Source organism: Rhamphochromis longiceps, linkage group LG20, assembly GCF_057381845.1.
Source record: "Rhamphochromis longiceps isolate RC_006_pf linkage group LG20, R_longiceps_female_GT1.1, whole genome shotgun sequence".
Classification (NCBI taxonomy): domain Eukaryota; kingdom Metazoa; phylum Chordata; class Actinopteri; order Cichliformes; family Cichlidae; genus Rhamphochromis; species Rhamphochromis longiceps.
Genome location: NC_140576.1, coordinates 25,012,599 through 25,028,729, shown reverse-complemented (window position 1 = coordinate 25,028,729; position 16,131 = coordinate 25,012,599). Strand labels below are relative to the sequence as shown.

The following is a 16,131-nucleotide window of genomic DNA, read 5'->3' as shown; positions in this document are numbered from 1 at the left end:
AGAAAAAGATGCAAAATGCATAATTAAAGAATCAATTCAAATTACTGGATGTGCCTGTAATTTTCCCAGAATCTCCTCATACTGCCTGTCTGCAGACAGTGGAGAGGTGAAGGAGGATGGAGCCAGCCTAAACCCTCTGTTCTAGAGTCCTGTGGTCTCTGAGAGCAGCCCGGCTCCCCCAACACTGGCTGATGGCTTTAATTGGTCTCCTCTGGCTAAAAGCAGAGCACAGGAATCCCTACACACTAATGGGAGTGAGCTGCAGCAAGTGATTACACCCACACGCTGATGCTTGCACATAAATGCTCAGTCAAACAGACATACAGTTAGAAACACACAGAGAGATATATATGTATTAGGACTGGGCAATATGACCCAAAATTCATATCTTATTCATATCATATTTTTTAGCTGGATGGCGATATACGATATATATCTCGATATTTATTTTAAAGCCACAAAGTAAGAACAAAAAAAGAGTTCTTAGTCAAAGCTGTGTCCCAGACGTCACACAGGCACTTTTATTAACATACAGCGTAGATATACATGAAAAAATTACTCAAAAATAAATTATCAGCATTTATTGAATAATAATGCTCCATAAATAAAAGAAAACAATGTTGTTTTTGTGCATAACAAAGAGCTCACAATTGTGCAGTCAAAATGTAAACTAAAAGACGCTGAGCATAATAACAAAGACAGATTTCACAGCTGTTCTGTTCCCAAGTTCTACTGCGTGACTGACAGCCTGGAGTTTGAAATCCGCTTCGTAACCGTGTCTCTTAACAGGTGTCATTTATGGTCCTTATACACACACAATACGCTAATATTACGTTGAAGCACAGTGCGTATCACTCCGCGAGGCTCCTTGGTAGCCGTAATGCTCCAACAATCCATCAAGCGGTGCAGCTCCGTAGCTTACTAAAGTCGTACTAAAACATTTTTTGACAGATTGCTGAGCGCCGTGTACCACATAAAATCAATTTGCGGTCATCAAGCACAACCAGAATTCATACTAAAGGTGAACTGTCGATTTTTGAGAAAATGAAAGGATTTTAGGCTGTGCAGCCCCTGTGGGCTGCATGGCGTTAGCGTGGTTAGCTCGTTAGCACGGTAACTCGTTAACAGAGATTTGCCGTGTCCATCTTGTCATTGCCTGCAGGTGAAGCGATGGAGGAGGGGTAGTTGTGTTCAGTGAAGGAGAGAGGCGAGGTAGAGTAACGTTGCATAGAGACAAAAGTGGACGAAAGAGAGGCAAACTAGCGGCTCCACAAGTATAATTATAACGTAACATATACTATATTGATATAAACGATATTGTCACATCCGATATCCCGTATTAAAATATATCGATACTTTTAAAAAACTTGATATATCGCCCAGTCCTAATATGTATATATATATATATGTATGTATTTAAATATCAGCAAACTGCTTTTACTCCTTCTATCTTACTTCCTTGTATCTTACAGGTCTCTGCATGGAAAAATATAATCTTAAATGAACCAAAATTTTTCCACATGTTGAAAAGATGAGTTACTATCTCTGAGAAGTGTGTAATTTCCACATATGTAGAAATTAATGCTATTTATTGTTTGTATGGAATGCTAAAATTGTTGCCAAATTGAACGTCGCTCATCAAGAAAAATGAGATTTCTATACCGGATTGGTCTCAGCCTGGGTTTACAATGACCACCTCGAGTGCTGTTGGCCAACAGTGCTGGTGAGACCTGTGCTAGTAAAAATACAGGCGATCGAGCTGAAGGCGGCACAGTTGAAGATGTTAAGATTTTTGTTAGGAGGGACCAGGATGGACAGGGTTAGAAATGAATAGATCAGAGGGACAGTTCAGGTCAAACAGTTGGAGAAAGTTACAGAGGAAAGGTTGAGATGATGTGGACATGTGCTTAGGAGAAATAGTGAGCAAAGGATGTTGAATATGGAGCTGTCAGGCAGGATGAAAAGACAAAGACTCATGGATGTAGTGAAGGAGGATATTCAGTGACTTGGTGTGACAGAAGACGATGCTGGGGATCGGGCGAGATGGGACCAGCCGAAAGAAGAAGAATTCCCAGGGTTCCACTCAATAATAAATCACATCAGAAAGACTGCTTCAAAGAAAGTGGGGAAGAGAAAAATAAAAGATGTAAAAGCAGACTATCATAGCGAAGCTAATGTAGAATTCTTGTTATCATTGATTAATTGATCATTTAAATCTGATGCAGTTACAGAAAATCCACTGTGTGATGTCTATAAATCGTATATATGAAACCTTCAGCATCAAAGTTCGAAAAAGAAGAAAAAAACTGTTTTCTACAGTTGATTCTTTAGGGAACGATTACACATCTTGATATTCTCTTGGACAGATGCTGTTTGTACTGACAGGACCATCTCCAGGGCATTGCAAGATGTGAGCAAGAAAGTAAGAAAGCGAGAAAGATACAGAAGACAGGAAAGCAGAATGTAAAATATTGTAAGGAAAGTGGAGGTAAAGCAGAGGAACCTCCTCTTTATCTAATGAGCATTTCTGACTGAGAGAGACAGAGACCACTCCCTGTCTTGCATTGCTCAGGCGGGATTTGCCGGAGTACAGGGAATTGCTAAAAGCTACATAAACCAACCATACACCCTAATCACAGTCACAAACAGAGCTTGAAAAAGTACATGAAAGACAAGCGAGGAAAAAACAACAACTTGCAGAGACAAAGTGGGAGGTAAAGTCAATGTGCAAATGATACAGAGCAGAGTAAAATTACCTACAGTGGGGGCATGATCCTCTTTAGCATTTTGGCTATGTGTGCATTTACCAACTGAACGAGAGCACAATTTGTCTGAAGTACACAGAGGCAAAGCTGACAGAGAACATCAATCCACAAAACCCAACATGTTCCAGCACCAGCTGTCAGTCTAACTACCCCTCTCTGCTGTCATCTTTAGCATCATTTCCATGCTAATGTTGCACCAGGTAATACTGGCTATGGCTCTACAAAGGAATCTACCCATACGGAAAAGAAATAGTAAAAACTTATATGTGATTACTCATGAAAGTGGCCACTTTCATGAGTAAATCATATAAGGCTTACATGATTTACTCATGAAAGTGGCCACTTTCGCATTACTTTCATACATTGTTTTAGTAAGTATCCAAAACATACAAGTTTCATTATATAATTTTTCAAGGGATCTTATATCTGTTTTCACACTTATATGCTTTTCATACAAGTTTCACACAAGACAGATACAAACTTTATAAGATTTATATATATCTTTTCCATATGGGTACCTTCTCTAATGAGCGCTGGATTTCCATATAGAGCAAATGTACTTTTTTCTATAGCAGCTACAGAACCTCTGTATGTAGAGTTAAGCTGTGTACAGTATTTATAGCCAATCAGGGTTTTTAATGGCCCAAGCAGTGTTTACTTTTCAAAGACTTCCACATGAATTATTGATGGTTGAGAGTTGATTTGTGCTAGGAATTAGCCTGGAATAATCCATCTAGTTCCACCTTTCTTCCTGGGTGCCTTGTCTCTCTGTCTCGAGTGTAAACAGACTGACCGGAAACTTACGTAGCTTTGCACATTCATTTGTTAGAATGATTTCTGCTGAGTGCAAAGTGGTTACTTAAAATTGTATGAAAAAGCTATATTCAAGAGGACTCACCCAATAGGTGGGTGACCGCTGCTGTTTAGTTCTCTCTCTCAGTTTAATGGAGGATTCTTTTTTAACCCATTTCTACATCTTCAACTTGGGAAACAATGTCTGCTGCTCATACTGATCATGTTGGTTTGTTTACTGTGCGAGAATTCTTTAACAATGTATGGCTTGAACTATAAAATAAATTCTCAACTGTTTGCACTGTGAGAGTGTGAACAGTACAAAAAAATGAACATAGTTTTCAGAGAAAGTCTGGAAGTTTCTTAGAGAGGAACTAAAGGAGGACACGACTTCGACTTTTGAGAATTTCTTCCCTCTGCGCTTGTGTGAGTGATGCCAATTTGTCCAGACCCCGATTCATTTTCTTGGCCCTCTTTGGTGTCAGAAAACGAATAGGCTTTGCATCTGAAGTTTGGTAATAAACTCTTGGATTAGATCCATCCTTTGGACAGGATGGACGACTCTGAGCAAAGAATAAAGACACATTTCCTCAGCAGTCTGTCAGAGGCAACTGCCTTTGCTTTCTTTAATGCTTGTGTGTGTCTTTAACTGTTTTAGCTTAGTTTTTTTTTTTTTTTAAATATACCCATCTGCCATTACTGTGGTGACATGTCTTTGAGCAGTTGATGAGGTTTGAGAGCACAGCACTGTACAGGAAAAAAAAGCTTGCTTAATTAGTGCGACTGTGGAGTTGGGAGCTGTGTTTATCTAATTGTGGGCATTTCAATTAATATTCCCATCCTCACTCAGAAATGTAAAGCTGTTGTTAAATGTAAAAGGAAGAAGTCCGAATGCTTAAGACAGGGCAAAACTATTTGAAATTTATGAAATGGTAAAACCCTATGTATAATTAACTGGTGATTAGTTTGGCTCGGAGTTTACAGCGGCTCTCAGAGGTATTGGTTGCTGTTTCATGTTTCATGGTTCACTGGTGTGTGCTGCTCACTAGCATATTAACAATATTCCACATGATTCTCTGCAGCTTTTTTCAGGTTTCTCAGGTGTTCTTGTGCTGAACAGAGACTGATGTACCCTTTCTTCCATTCTGAGTCTGTCCCTCCCCATCTGTCCTGTTTGTATCCCTCTGTTTCACCCTGCTGAGCTAATCCAAGCTGGTCAAATCCCTCCGCCGTGCAGGCCTACATAGGAGCTTTCCCGCTGGGTGCAATATGCCACCCACTTCCCTGGCAATGCCAGCCCTGTAGGGTTCAAGCCTAACTGTGGTGTCTTGTCAGCAAACAGACAAAGATGTATGAATCCTCAAAATGATTTAGAGCAGGTATTCCTGTGACAATAACATGTTGAATTATGACAAAGAGTTATTTACTCCATGGGATTACTGCAGCTCTGTTCCTGGGTAATCCCACGTAGCAACACAAGCGTCTCTGGGCAACAATGCTCTAATCTTCCAGATACCTGCCACACACACTTCAATAGAAACCTGACCCCTCTTTTAAATAAAACTACTCTACCAAAGAGAAATAGTTATGATAAGCTTCAGTCTATATCTACATAGTCGATTACGCCTAGTCTGTATGGATGGCCTGAAAATTCCATCCACCGGTGCAATCACTGTTGCACCCTACTGAGCGGAGCACGGAATATCAAATTAAGTTCATCCGTCAAGGGAACAGGCTGTTCTCGTACCTAATTGGCAGTTGAGGCTTAGAGCAGGATTCTTTAAGAAAGAGTGGTGATAAATTTACTTCAGTCTCCATTCTTTTGTTATACTTGTCTCTGCTTTTATCTTCTCTCTGTCGTTGCCTGAGAAATGTTTCAATGCCCAGGCAGTCTTAATGAGTCTAAGATGTGGGTCTGCTGAGGCTCTCTTTGTGTGGTTTTGTCTTTATCTTTATCTTTAGCTAAGACTCAGTTGGACATATTGCAGAGTTTAGCCTGGCAAATAAAATGCACTATCACCCTCTTGTGATCTAATAACGAAGAGCTTCTCACCTTGTTGTGGGAAGAGGCTACATTCTGTCTCATTCAGAGGTGACTCTGTTGACCACTTTCTCTAACCAGTTCAGACACAGACATTCGAGATTGGCCGTGGACTTACAGTAAGTTCTGTTGCCATTTAAAAAGAACCCAAACATGCTGAACCAGTTGGCCTGAGATATGCAAGAAAGGGAAGATGATATCTATAATGATCTTGCAGCTCTTGCAGAACTGAATTGAAAATCTTTAAAAAAGTACAAATTAAAGGTGAAAAAAGCATGGTTCTTGTCACAGGGATTCACAGTAGCATGAGCAGCACACATCAAAGACAAAGTATGACATGTTCACACACACTGTAGTCAGTATTACTGCCAGATAAGAAACCTTGAAGCACCTCCAGTTATGGCAGTTTATTGCTTTGAGCCAACTCAAGTTAAAAGAAACTGTAAAACAATGGTTCAAAGTGGAGTGAAAATACACCAAATTAAAGTTTTTCTGTTCTTCTTTCATATGATAAGCTTAGGCGAATGAACTGTGATCCTGAGCACAGGCCAATAGAGAGTTAGTGTCATTCACAGCATATCATAAATCAATGATGGTATTTTAAACTGTTTTACACCCTTTCAGTTTAGCAAAAGCTAATTCTGAGGTACTCGTGAGGCAGCTAGAAATGTTATGAATTTAATAGGTTTGTTGTCATAAGCTAAAGATATGTCGTGCAATTTTGCCTTGATGATGGTGCTTAATAATTTGTCTGCAGATCAAAGTTTTAATAACGTACGAGGTGATTACGTGCAAACCATGAATGGCCAACATTTTGTGACAATATAACTATCTACTGACTGGGCTTTTTTTTTCTCCTTTCTGTACCAGAGAAGGGCAAATATAAAAGTCAGGGGAACAATGGCACTATGATTCATTCTGTGAGGACAAAGGATGGCAATAAAAAATTTCAAGCAAAATCCGTTAAGTTATATGCTACTATCAAAAGCAATGCATACATAAGGTCTATTCTTACAGTTTATTAGTGCGTAGAGTGTTTGTGAAGCTTATGAGTCAAAGTAAAACAAAGCACCAGCTGTATAACCATATGATAGGTACAGTATGTGATCAACAAAGCCATTTAGAGTCTGACTGCACAGGGTGCAGATGTCTGAAAATAATTGCAACTATTACTTTATCTCATCTTTACATTCTCCTTGAGGATACGTTATATTGGTAAAAGTTGTCATTTTTGGTTTTATTAACCATCTTGTTTATTGTTTCATTTGAATTTAGAATCAAATGTGAAATACCATCGTAACTTCCATTTCTGCTCCTGAGTTCTGGTAGTGAATAACGGCAAAGAAGTGTTTTCTGCAGAACTCTTGAATTCATGGTTGCATAAATGCTTTTTGTTCCTGTAGAAGTTTTGGATCCCCCTTTTTCTTTTTTCTCTCTTTCTTTTTTTTCTTCCCCCTTCCTGGCTTGGACACTTCCCTCTTACAAATGCACTGTGATAATGAACATGACATGAATGTAAATTAATAAATGACGAAATAAAAGTAACACGTGAACAAGAAGAGGCTATCGAGAATTGACAGAGCTCGCTTTTTTGGAAAAGGAAAATGTCTTTGGCAAAACGTTGGATTCAGATCACAATTCTGATTGCAAAATCTTGCCTTGATAGCTGGGATAAGCCCGAACCCCCTTCCCACCACCACCCTACACTACATTACCACAGCCCTACATTGGATAAGTAAGAAAACGGATGGGCAGATGGATGGATGCTTTAAGAGGGATAAAGTAGGGTTTTCACTGACAACAGCTACAACAACATTTTAACCCCTTTTAGCAACTGAACACTCTAATGTTCCAGAACTAGATCATGGAAACAGGATGGGGTTTTAATTCATGAGTCCAGACAGGGTCTCTCACATATCATTATTTATATCCTGGCTAGTACTCAACTTAATGTTTATTATATTACCTCTGAGCAACACCATTACACTCTGATGTGGCCATAGAGTGAGAGGAGCTTCTTTTGTGGCTGGATTTACGAGGCAGTTAATAGCTGAGAAGATCACATAAGGATTACAGTATTATAATTATCAGTTAACAAATTATAAATTAAGCTCAGTGGACATTTCCTTCTCAACTTCTTTGGCTGAAAGTGGTTCCTTAGAAAAACTGTATTTTCAAGTAGCTTCGCCAAGTACTTTTTTATGAGGCTTTGCTAAGCAAGAGATATGTGAAAAGCCTTGAAGCAGCAGATGCGTTCTGGCAGAAATGCACATACATTTATTTCAAATCCAGTGTCTCACAATCCTTCAAGTGGAGTTAAACAGGTACTTTTACAAGAGGGAGAGAAATTACTGGTGTGAGGACAGAATATGTTCCCAATTTTGCAGTGGAAGGAAGATATTGAACAAAATGTAATGAGGAGGAGATCTGGAGTTTGAGATTTAGAGAGGGGGGGGGGGGGGGACTGGAATAAGAGTGAGGCAGAGAAGTTGAGAAGACTGCGATTTCCTTGTGTAGCTGTAAAGCTGACAGGTAAATTTGCATGTGCAGCTAATGGGGCAAAAAGCAGCTAAGGCCTTGTGGGCACCCTTTCACTCTGACAAACAGGCAGCTTGTTGACCCAACCATTGCCTCTGTCACTCTATTTTTCAGATTCAGCATTTCAACACACTAACGTACTCCCTCTGAAAAACTTTCTCATATGCCAACAACACGTACAACACCACGGGCACACATTAAGCTGCCGTGCGTGGGCACAGACTAGGACAACTTAATCTAATAGGATTCAGAATTAATCAGCGGTGAATCTTGAAATGTTCAAAAAGATGATGACCTGTTTATTGATCTTCTATCAGGCATTTTAGCAGAAGCAAGAAGCAGGGAAAAATCATGGATCGCAGCATGCATCTTGACGAGAGCGTGTGGAGTTGTTTACAGTCTGCTCATCAAGTCAAGGAGTAAATCTCTCTCATGCAGTTTACTTTTTTGTCCACCTTCCTGCACATAGCAAAAATCAATAGCCAGATTGTTCATTCTCTGAACCTCTCTGTCATTTGCTTTTATTCCAATCACTTTGCTGTGTATACCCTTGATGCCATGCTTCAGTCATAAATCATGATCTTTACAGCTGGAGTTTGGGGGCTAGTGAGAGTGTGTTTGTGTGCATAATTCTTTGTTGAGTTGCGTAACAGAGACCACAGCTGGGTATTACCATATATCAGTGTGCATGTCTTCTCGTAGCGGGTGTCTGAATGTTTCATCTAATCATTAAATGCTGACAGGCTTCACAGACTAGCTCCACTGATCCCTGTTAGAGGGATACAGGGCCTGACTTCATTAGAACTGTTAGTACTAAGCTGCTTTACCCTCCCTCATGCCTGGCTTAGCCTGCACGGTGATAAATGTTGAGAGGGCAAGGAAAGATAGGCAGAGGAAAAGATCGGTGAAACAAAAGCAAAGTGGGGACAGAGGCATTTAAAAAGAGAGGCAAAGGTGCCACAGTGAGGTACAGAGGATGAGGCAGTGAGAAATGGGAGGGGAATGGGAGGGCACAGAGCGTGTGAAACTCGAGTTTTCAGAGGCAGGGGAGGGGATAAAGCTCAAAGCAGTGTTTGAACTGAGAGGGATTCACAAAAGCAAAAATGTGCAAAACAATCAATTAACTTGTGTTGCAATTAATCAATTACTGTTCTGGCACACTGACATCCAAAGCGCTTAGCTCAGATTTCGACATGAGGCTTCTATGAGCTGAAAAATTAGCATTGACCTCTGTGCACACATATGCATCCCTGCGTGTGGACAAGCTAATTTATGCTTGCACATATGGATCTAAGCGCATAAAGATATGCGCACACATTCTTGTTCTCAGCATATTTCTCTAGTATATTCATCTGGTTTCTCCTGCCAGCGGAGGTTTTTGGCCGGCTTAAGTACGCCCACAGGCCCCTGAGGGACAGCCCATGACGGATGGCACGGCGTGTGACTCCGATTCGATTCAGCCCATTTGATAAATTTATTGCTGGCATTTTGAAAATGAAATTAGTGGGACGTCTCCTGGAGACTGTTTTTCCAGCACAGGTGCCATAAATATACTTCGTTTGGCAGCAGAGAGGGAGGAGGAGTGTAAGGGGGTGGAGAAGTGTTGGATAAAGGATGTCATGAAAGGTGCCGATAGCAGAGATGTTCCACAGAAGCAGAAAACTGAAGAATAAGGTCAACTTATAATAAGAGCCTTTATTAATCACTAATCATATTGGTATGGAACAACAGTAAAGGTTATTCAAATGTAGCTTGAATCCTACCTGGACCTAACTACTGTGTGCTGCCCTTCAGTCTAACACGTGTAATATAATGTAGCCTCTTAGTTTGTGCTGAATATAACTGCATTGAAATTGCTGGACAAACTTCCAGCTTTTTTCATCTTTTGTGCTGAGGTGCACATACACACACACATGAACATATACACATCTTTTCATACAAACACATGGTATATGAACATTATCTTTGCCTCAAGGCCACAAGGCTGCTGAGCACTGATGACACTTTCAGAGCAGCATAACCATCTATAACTCACAGTATATTAATGAATACAGCCAGATGACACTCTCATTGTGTGGGATTGGTAGCTGTTTTTGTTGATGCTTCTAACTAAACAGATTTGAATTGGACATACAAGATGTGAAAGAAAAGAAAGACATACAAAAACACGCACACAACTAAGTCAGACACAGGCACGGACACACACGGGCTGACAAAAGCAAGCATTCATTCACTGTCAGGGTTGCGCGGCCTTATTTATCCCCCCACTTCCTTCAGAAACGTATGCGAGTGCAGCTGTGGAGGGATGATGTACACCTCGCGAGCTTCTGCACCCCTTCAACATTCATCAGACAGCGAGGCTCGGGCAACCCGCATCACTTACCTTTATAGGCCAATCTGACAGCTTTGTACACCACACAGTCATCACATACATAGGCTCACAACAGTGTGTGAGTGAGAGCATACAGTGTGTACCCAGTCAAGCAGATGAACTGTATCTTTTTCAGATCTAAAGCTTTGAAAGGCAAAAATGCCACCATGTTCCCAGAGAAACCCACCTGCTGTTTAGGTTTTTCACATATACATGCGCATTATATCAGATCCAGGTGACAATGAAAATATTTGTATCTGTGTTCTGTTCTGCTCTGGTAAAAGCTTGTACAAAAGAATATCTATATTCTTATAAGCACAGCAGGGAATAAAAGACAGTTTCAACAAAATCAGCAGGGAGTTTTCCTGGCTGATTGTCTGATCGTTCTTTGCAATCACCGAGTGTGACACACCCTCTGCCATTACTGTATCATCTCTAGCAAGAGTATAGGGGCTGGGACTGCCTGGTGCATACACCTGCCACTCAGAACAAGACCCCTGGAGCTGTTTAGACAATTTGACTGCCTGGCCCTATCATCTTACAAAATCTAAACAGCCTACAGGTACTTTCCTACAACTGCACTAAACTTCCCGTCTGTCCCCGAAGAGCCACTATGCAAAACAGTCACCTCCTCCAACCTCTTATTAGCATTCACATGAAAGTGTGGAGGAGTCTAAACAGAACTGTGATTAATCTGAACATAAGACCTACAGAAAACAGTGCATAAAAACAGACTGTGGGTTGTCTGCCTTTGCAGAGTAGCAAGGTAATTTAGTCTGGGTGTCAGTGGGTGTGAGTGATTGACTTTGTAATCAAAAAGATTGTTGTGCAACAAAACCCACGAGTGACTCAATTTCAAATCAACATTAACAAAAAAACATGAAATGTTTTGTCATCTCATTAGCAAAAATTTGGAACACACACAGGAGTAACACAAGCACGTGGAACCCATCTGAAAATATGCGATAATCTACACGTGACTGATTAAATGCTGTCTTACCTTTCTGGGATGAGACAGTAGTATCTGTAATTAAAAAGAGGAGAAGGACAGAGGAGAGTGTTAGGCTGTGAGTAAGAGACACATAAAACGCAGGTGACAGCCACAGTTGGCCATTTACTGATGAGAGGGGAAAAGCACCCAAAAGCATAAACAGTGTGATGGGTCAGGTAGGGTAATATACAAAAAAAGGAGGTCCTTTATTTGAGACCTGTGATAAATTTCCATGCTACCATGAGTAAACTGTGTAGCAGATGTGCTGGCAACACACACAAAGGCACTAGAGTGAAATGTCTGTACTCCACAAAGAGTCACCAGGTGGAAGACAAAAAAGCATCTAAGCAAACACATTGAAGAGAGGCCCTCAATTACAAAGATGCAACTCTCCTGACCCTGGAAACCCTTGATCTTGTACACAATTTACCCCGAGTGTGCTGTCTAACACACGAAAACAACTCAATTGAAGTAGAATAAGTAGAATAAGACAGACTAAATCAAATTCTTTCAGTAAGCATTTTAGTTTCTTATGCAGAAACCACTGGAGACATTCCTGGCCTACAGGGGGAGGATCAAACCATCAGCAGCTTGGAGGGAAGGATGTAGTGCAATGTTTTTCAGATAACACCGAACACTTACAAAATTTAAAGGAAAGGATCACAGTAAATTTAGCTTATTGTTCTCATAAAATATTCAACAGGATAGTGTTTGCAAGTTCCCGAGGTTTCATTTTAATTTAATAGACTCGTCAAAGTTGCAGGAGTATAGGCACAGTAAAAAAAAAAAAAAAAGAAGAAGAAGAAGAACGTTTTTTTCTTTCTAACTTTTTACTTTGAGCAGTTCAGATTCTTTCCTCTACTGGCCATGTGCCCAAAAAGCCCAAATGGCCGCAGACGTGGGAGGGGAATAACTGAATCCGGAAGGATTTGTGGTGTGCTGGGCTGAGGAAGCGATAATCCAAAACTCTGCCTAATTGCCAGAGTAAAGATGGCGTCCATTGTGAAGGTGGCGTCGGTGTTTATCAAGGCAGTGTGCCGTGGGATTGGACTGAGCATTAGGGCTTTACACACTTTTGTTTTGCGAGGTGTTACAGTGGATTTGAGCAAATATTGGCCCTCTGGTTATTACATGGTCTGATTGTCTGCTATGCAACTGTCCATAAGCTCTGCACTTCTACCCTAATCTGAGAGGAGGCTTCAAATAATTAGTCAGTGAAGCACTCTCACAGCCCGGTGCAGTCAACCTTATCGCTAAAAGAAAAATCCTTGGTCCATTTCCTTTTCAGCCCAAAGGCTTACAATCCCTCACTACTGTTAAAACCTTCAGGGCAGCGACATAGCCGATAAAATAATGCCTAACATGTCACATCCGCTGGCTCTTATACTACTTTTTTTTTCATTTATTATGTAAAAGAAAGACTTCTGTATGTCAGACAGTAATGCCCTGGTAAGTGCTTGTAGTAAGAGGGTCTTACAAGCAGCTTTTTCTGGGATATACTGCTAGTCAAGTAAGTGACTAATCAGTGTTCGTACAGTAGGAAAACACTGTTACTGTCCCCAATCAATACAAGTTGATTACTAGTACTAGACTTTAAAAACTGCATGATAGTTGTCAGTGTTTTTCAGTCATGTGTCATTTAAGATAGCATACTCTATGCTGTAAAAAGGTCTTCTTAAAGTCTGTGCTAGTAGACGTTATTTTAAAAAAAAATGGGAAGAATAAAGACAGAATGTACGACTTCAACAAAAGAACAACAGAAACAAAATGAGCAAACTTAACCTGGACTCTTTGCCTGCTTTCTTTTAGCTAATGTGCCCGACTGGAAGAAAATAGTTCAAAGAGTGATACCATAAAATGCAACTTTAAAAAAAATGGAACAGAGCCATAGCGTGTGTGTTTGTGTGTTTGTGTGTGGTATATACAGCAGATCAACAGTCACGATGTCCAAATGTTCATCGGGATGTAGACCACAATAAGCAAATTTACACACTGTTATACACAAATCTAAATCAAAACTATTATGCAAAGCTATTGAAAGATTTCTCAGCGTAGTTGATGGTAAGAATAAAAGGTCAGCAGAAAGCTGCTGTTGTTGAAATCTTTTTAGGAGTCTATAATACTCCACTGCATTAGTTTGATATTTGTGTTGACTTTTCGCAGTAATGCACAGTACAGCGGGGAGACAGTTTACAGTTGACTAAATGCAGCTTTGAGGAAAAGAAGCGGCAACGAGGAAAGAAACAGACAATACAATTTAACAGATTTATTTTTAATGTAAAAGGGTTTAATTTGGCTTTAATTAATTGTCACTGCAAATAGTTACCTGCAGCAAACAGCATTACGCTACACTGTGCGCCACTTCCTCTCTGTCGACACTGATATAACACACTGGCAAAGAAATGTGAAGGAAATGTAGTAACATGCTCTCTTAACATTGTTTGAATAATGATAAATAATAAACACACACCAGATTGGCTATAATAAATCATTAAAAGAAAGCACTTCTTCCCTCTCTAGAACTTGCTGGTTTGAAGCAGAGACTACATGCTGATTGATGTCAGTACACATAAATAACTCTTCTGTTTAGGGAGGCAAAGAAAAACCTCTGTCATTGATTACTGCATTTCTTCCCAGCTATCAGTGGCTTATATGGATTTGGAGACTAATTTGCAGTGAATAAGTGAATAGCTGTTTATGTGCCAATGCATACTCCGGTGGATTTGAGTATTATGCAAAAAGGGAATATGTCAATACAGGTTTTCCACAAGTATGTATTTAAACACAGTCAAGTTAACTGTGCCTAAAAGCGTGCCTGAGGACACTAAAAGCAAAATTGTGAGAATAATCGCATCACGTAAGGAAATAAATATGTCCCAAACATTTCTCCCCGCCTTTCATAAAATTACCTTCTTAGTGTCAAAAGAAAAAAGCATAGAGAAAGAAAGTGACAGAAAGGCAGACTGATGCTAAGTTAATTTATTATTTATGCACACTTTAAGTCGACTTAAATGCAAGATGATTTCTCTCATTTTAAAGGAGGGCAAGTTGAAAAGCTAAGACTATATTACAGTTTAAAGATTTTAATCTAATCGAGCCCCGTTACAAACACTGTGTAAATGTTTATGACATTCAGTAGCCATTAAAATAAAATCTATCTGCCCAAAGACTACTTTTTATCCAATATAGTGCAAAAGAGTAAAAGAGTGGAAGTAAAACTTTACAAAATGAAGAGTTGTCCGTTTAAAATTGTGCATGTGACACGAGATCCTTCCTGATATAAAAAATTCTCCAAGATTAATCTCCACAGCACGACCAAAATTATTGCAGCTTTGTGCAATAAACTTTTTGTTCAATGCACAGGGTTCTTGTTCACTTTAAAATGGTTGCTTCAAAGATGAGGATCAACTCTGTGATCGCTAGCAGTCAGTTGTGGTATTCAAAGCGATTTTGGTGCATTGAGACAGCAATTACAAATAGTTATGTACCTGTTGTAGGACAGCAATTCAACCGCATTGCTTCTATATAGCAATATCAACAGGATACATGTTAATCTGCCAAAAAAAAACTGCCACTATGATTCAGCAGGAACAAGTTAATTTTTGAAACACTGGTAATGCTGACTCCCCGTACGAAATCATCAACAGACATTCATCAAAAAGAGGCTCAAAGTAGATCTGCACTTGTGTGCTTTAAAACTCTCAGATGACTAATAACACAAAAGTTGCCAAACTGCAAAATATGTTATGCGGTAAAAGTTGATTAACACTTTGTACCATCGATGACAGTCTGCTTCTGTTTTCTGTCAGCACATTTTTATATAGTTTGGCATATTTTTTACCATCTGTCACATGGAAGCATCAAAATATAGAACTTTATTTGCAAGGTAAGCTCCTATTTGATTGAGAATGCTTTCTCTCTTTGTGACCAATGAGCTTGTTCTTTCTATCCTTACTGCGTGTCTACAAGATGAAATAGCATACCTGCGGGAGACTAGACTGAAGTCATAAACATTGTGTGATGGATTTAATAATGATAGCGAGATTTATCACCATCAGTGACGAGTAGCTACAAACTCTCTGGGCTGAAGTGTGCGCGTTTTGGACATTTTACCTGCCTTTCTGCACATGTGTTTCCCACCTTATATTCACGAGTACTGTGTGACCCTCGAGTGATGGAAAGTCTAGCTCTATAATGTCGGACCACAAATGCAGCAGTTCAACTTCAAACTAAACTCTTACTCAGGCTTTGTTTGGGAATAAAGAGAAAACAAGTTTATTTTCAGACTGCTGACTGACTGACTTCAGAGATTCTCAGATGATCTTGGGTCATTAAACTCAGCACACAAATGATATGAACATCAACACAGAACAGAAGAATTGTATAATTAGTTTTAAAATCACAGTAAAAGTAGTTTTAGAGACAACATTATTTAAAATGAAACAACAGGAGGTCACTGTAAACTTTTAATTCTTATGGTCCATTAAGCCACACTACTACTATATTTGCATGTTCAGAATATGTGGATGTTAAGGAAACTGCAAGCTGTTGTTCTGCAGTACAGCTCCCTGAATGACTGAATTAGACTGCTATTGACCTCTGAATGTTGTGGCCTTCCAAGAGGCGAATGTGG

At 39.7% G+C, this 16,131-nt stretch overlaps 1 protein-coding gene across 1 annotated transcript in view; it reads right to left on the bottom strand.

Annotated features, from left to right (window-relative positions):
- The window catches only part of LOC146645400 (cadherin-4-like), a 252,601-nt gene that overhangs the window by 139,522 nt on the left and 96,948 nt on the right, over positions 1 to 16,131 (bottom strand). The window contains exon 3 of the mRNA XM_085392639.1: positions 11,508 to 11,531. Coding sequence (XP_085248765.1) covers positions 11,508 to 11,531 — 24 coding nt within the window. The remainder of the gene's footprint in view (positions 1 to 11,507; positions 11,532 to 16,131) is intronic.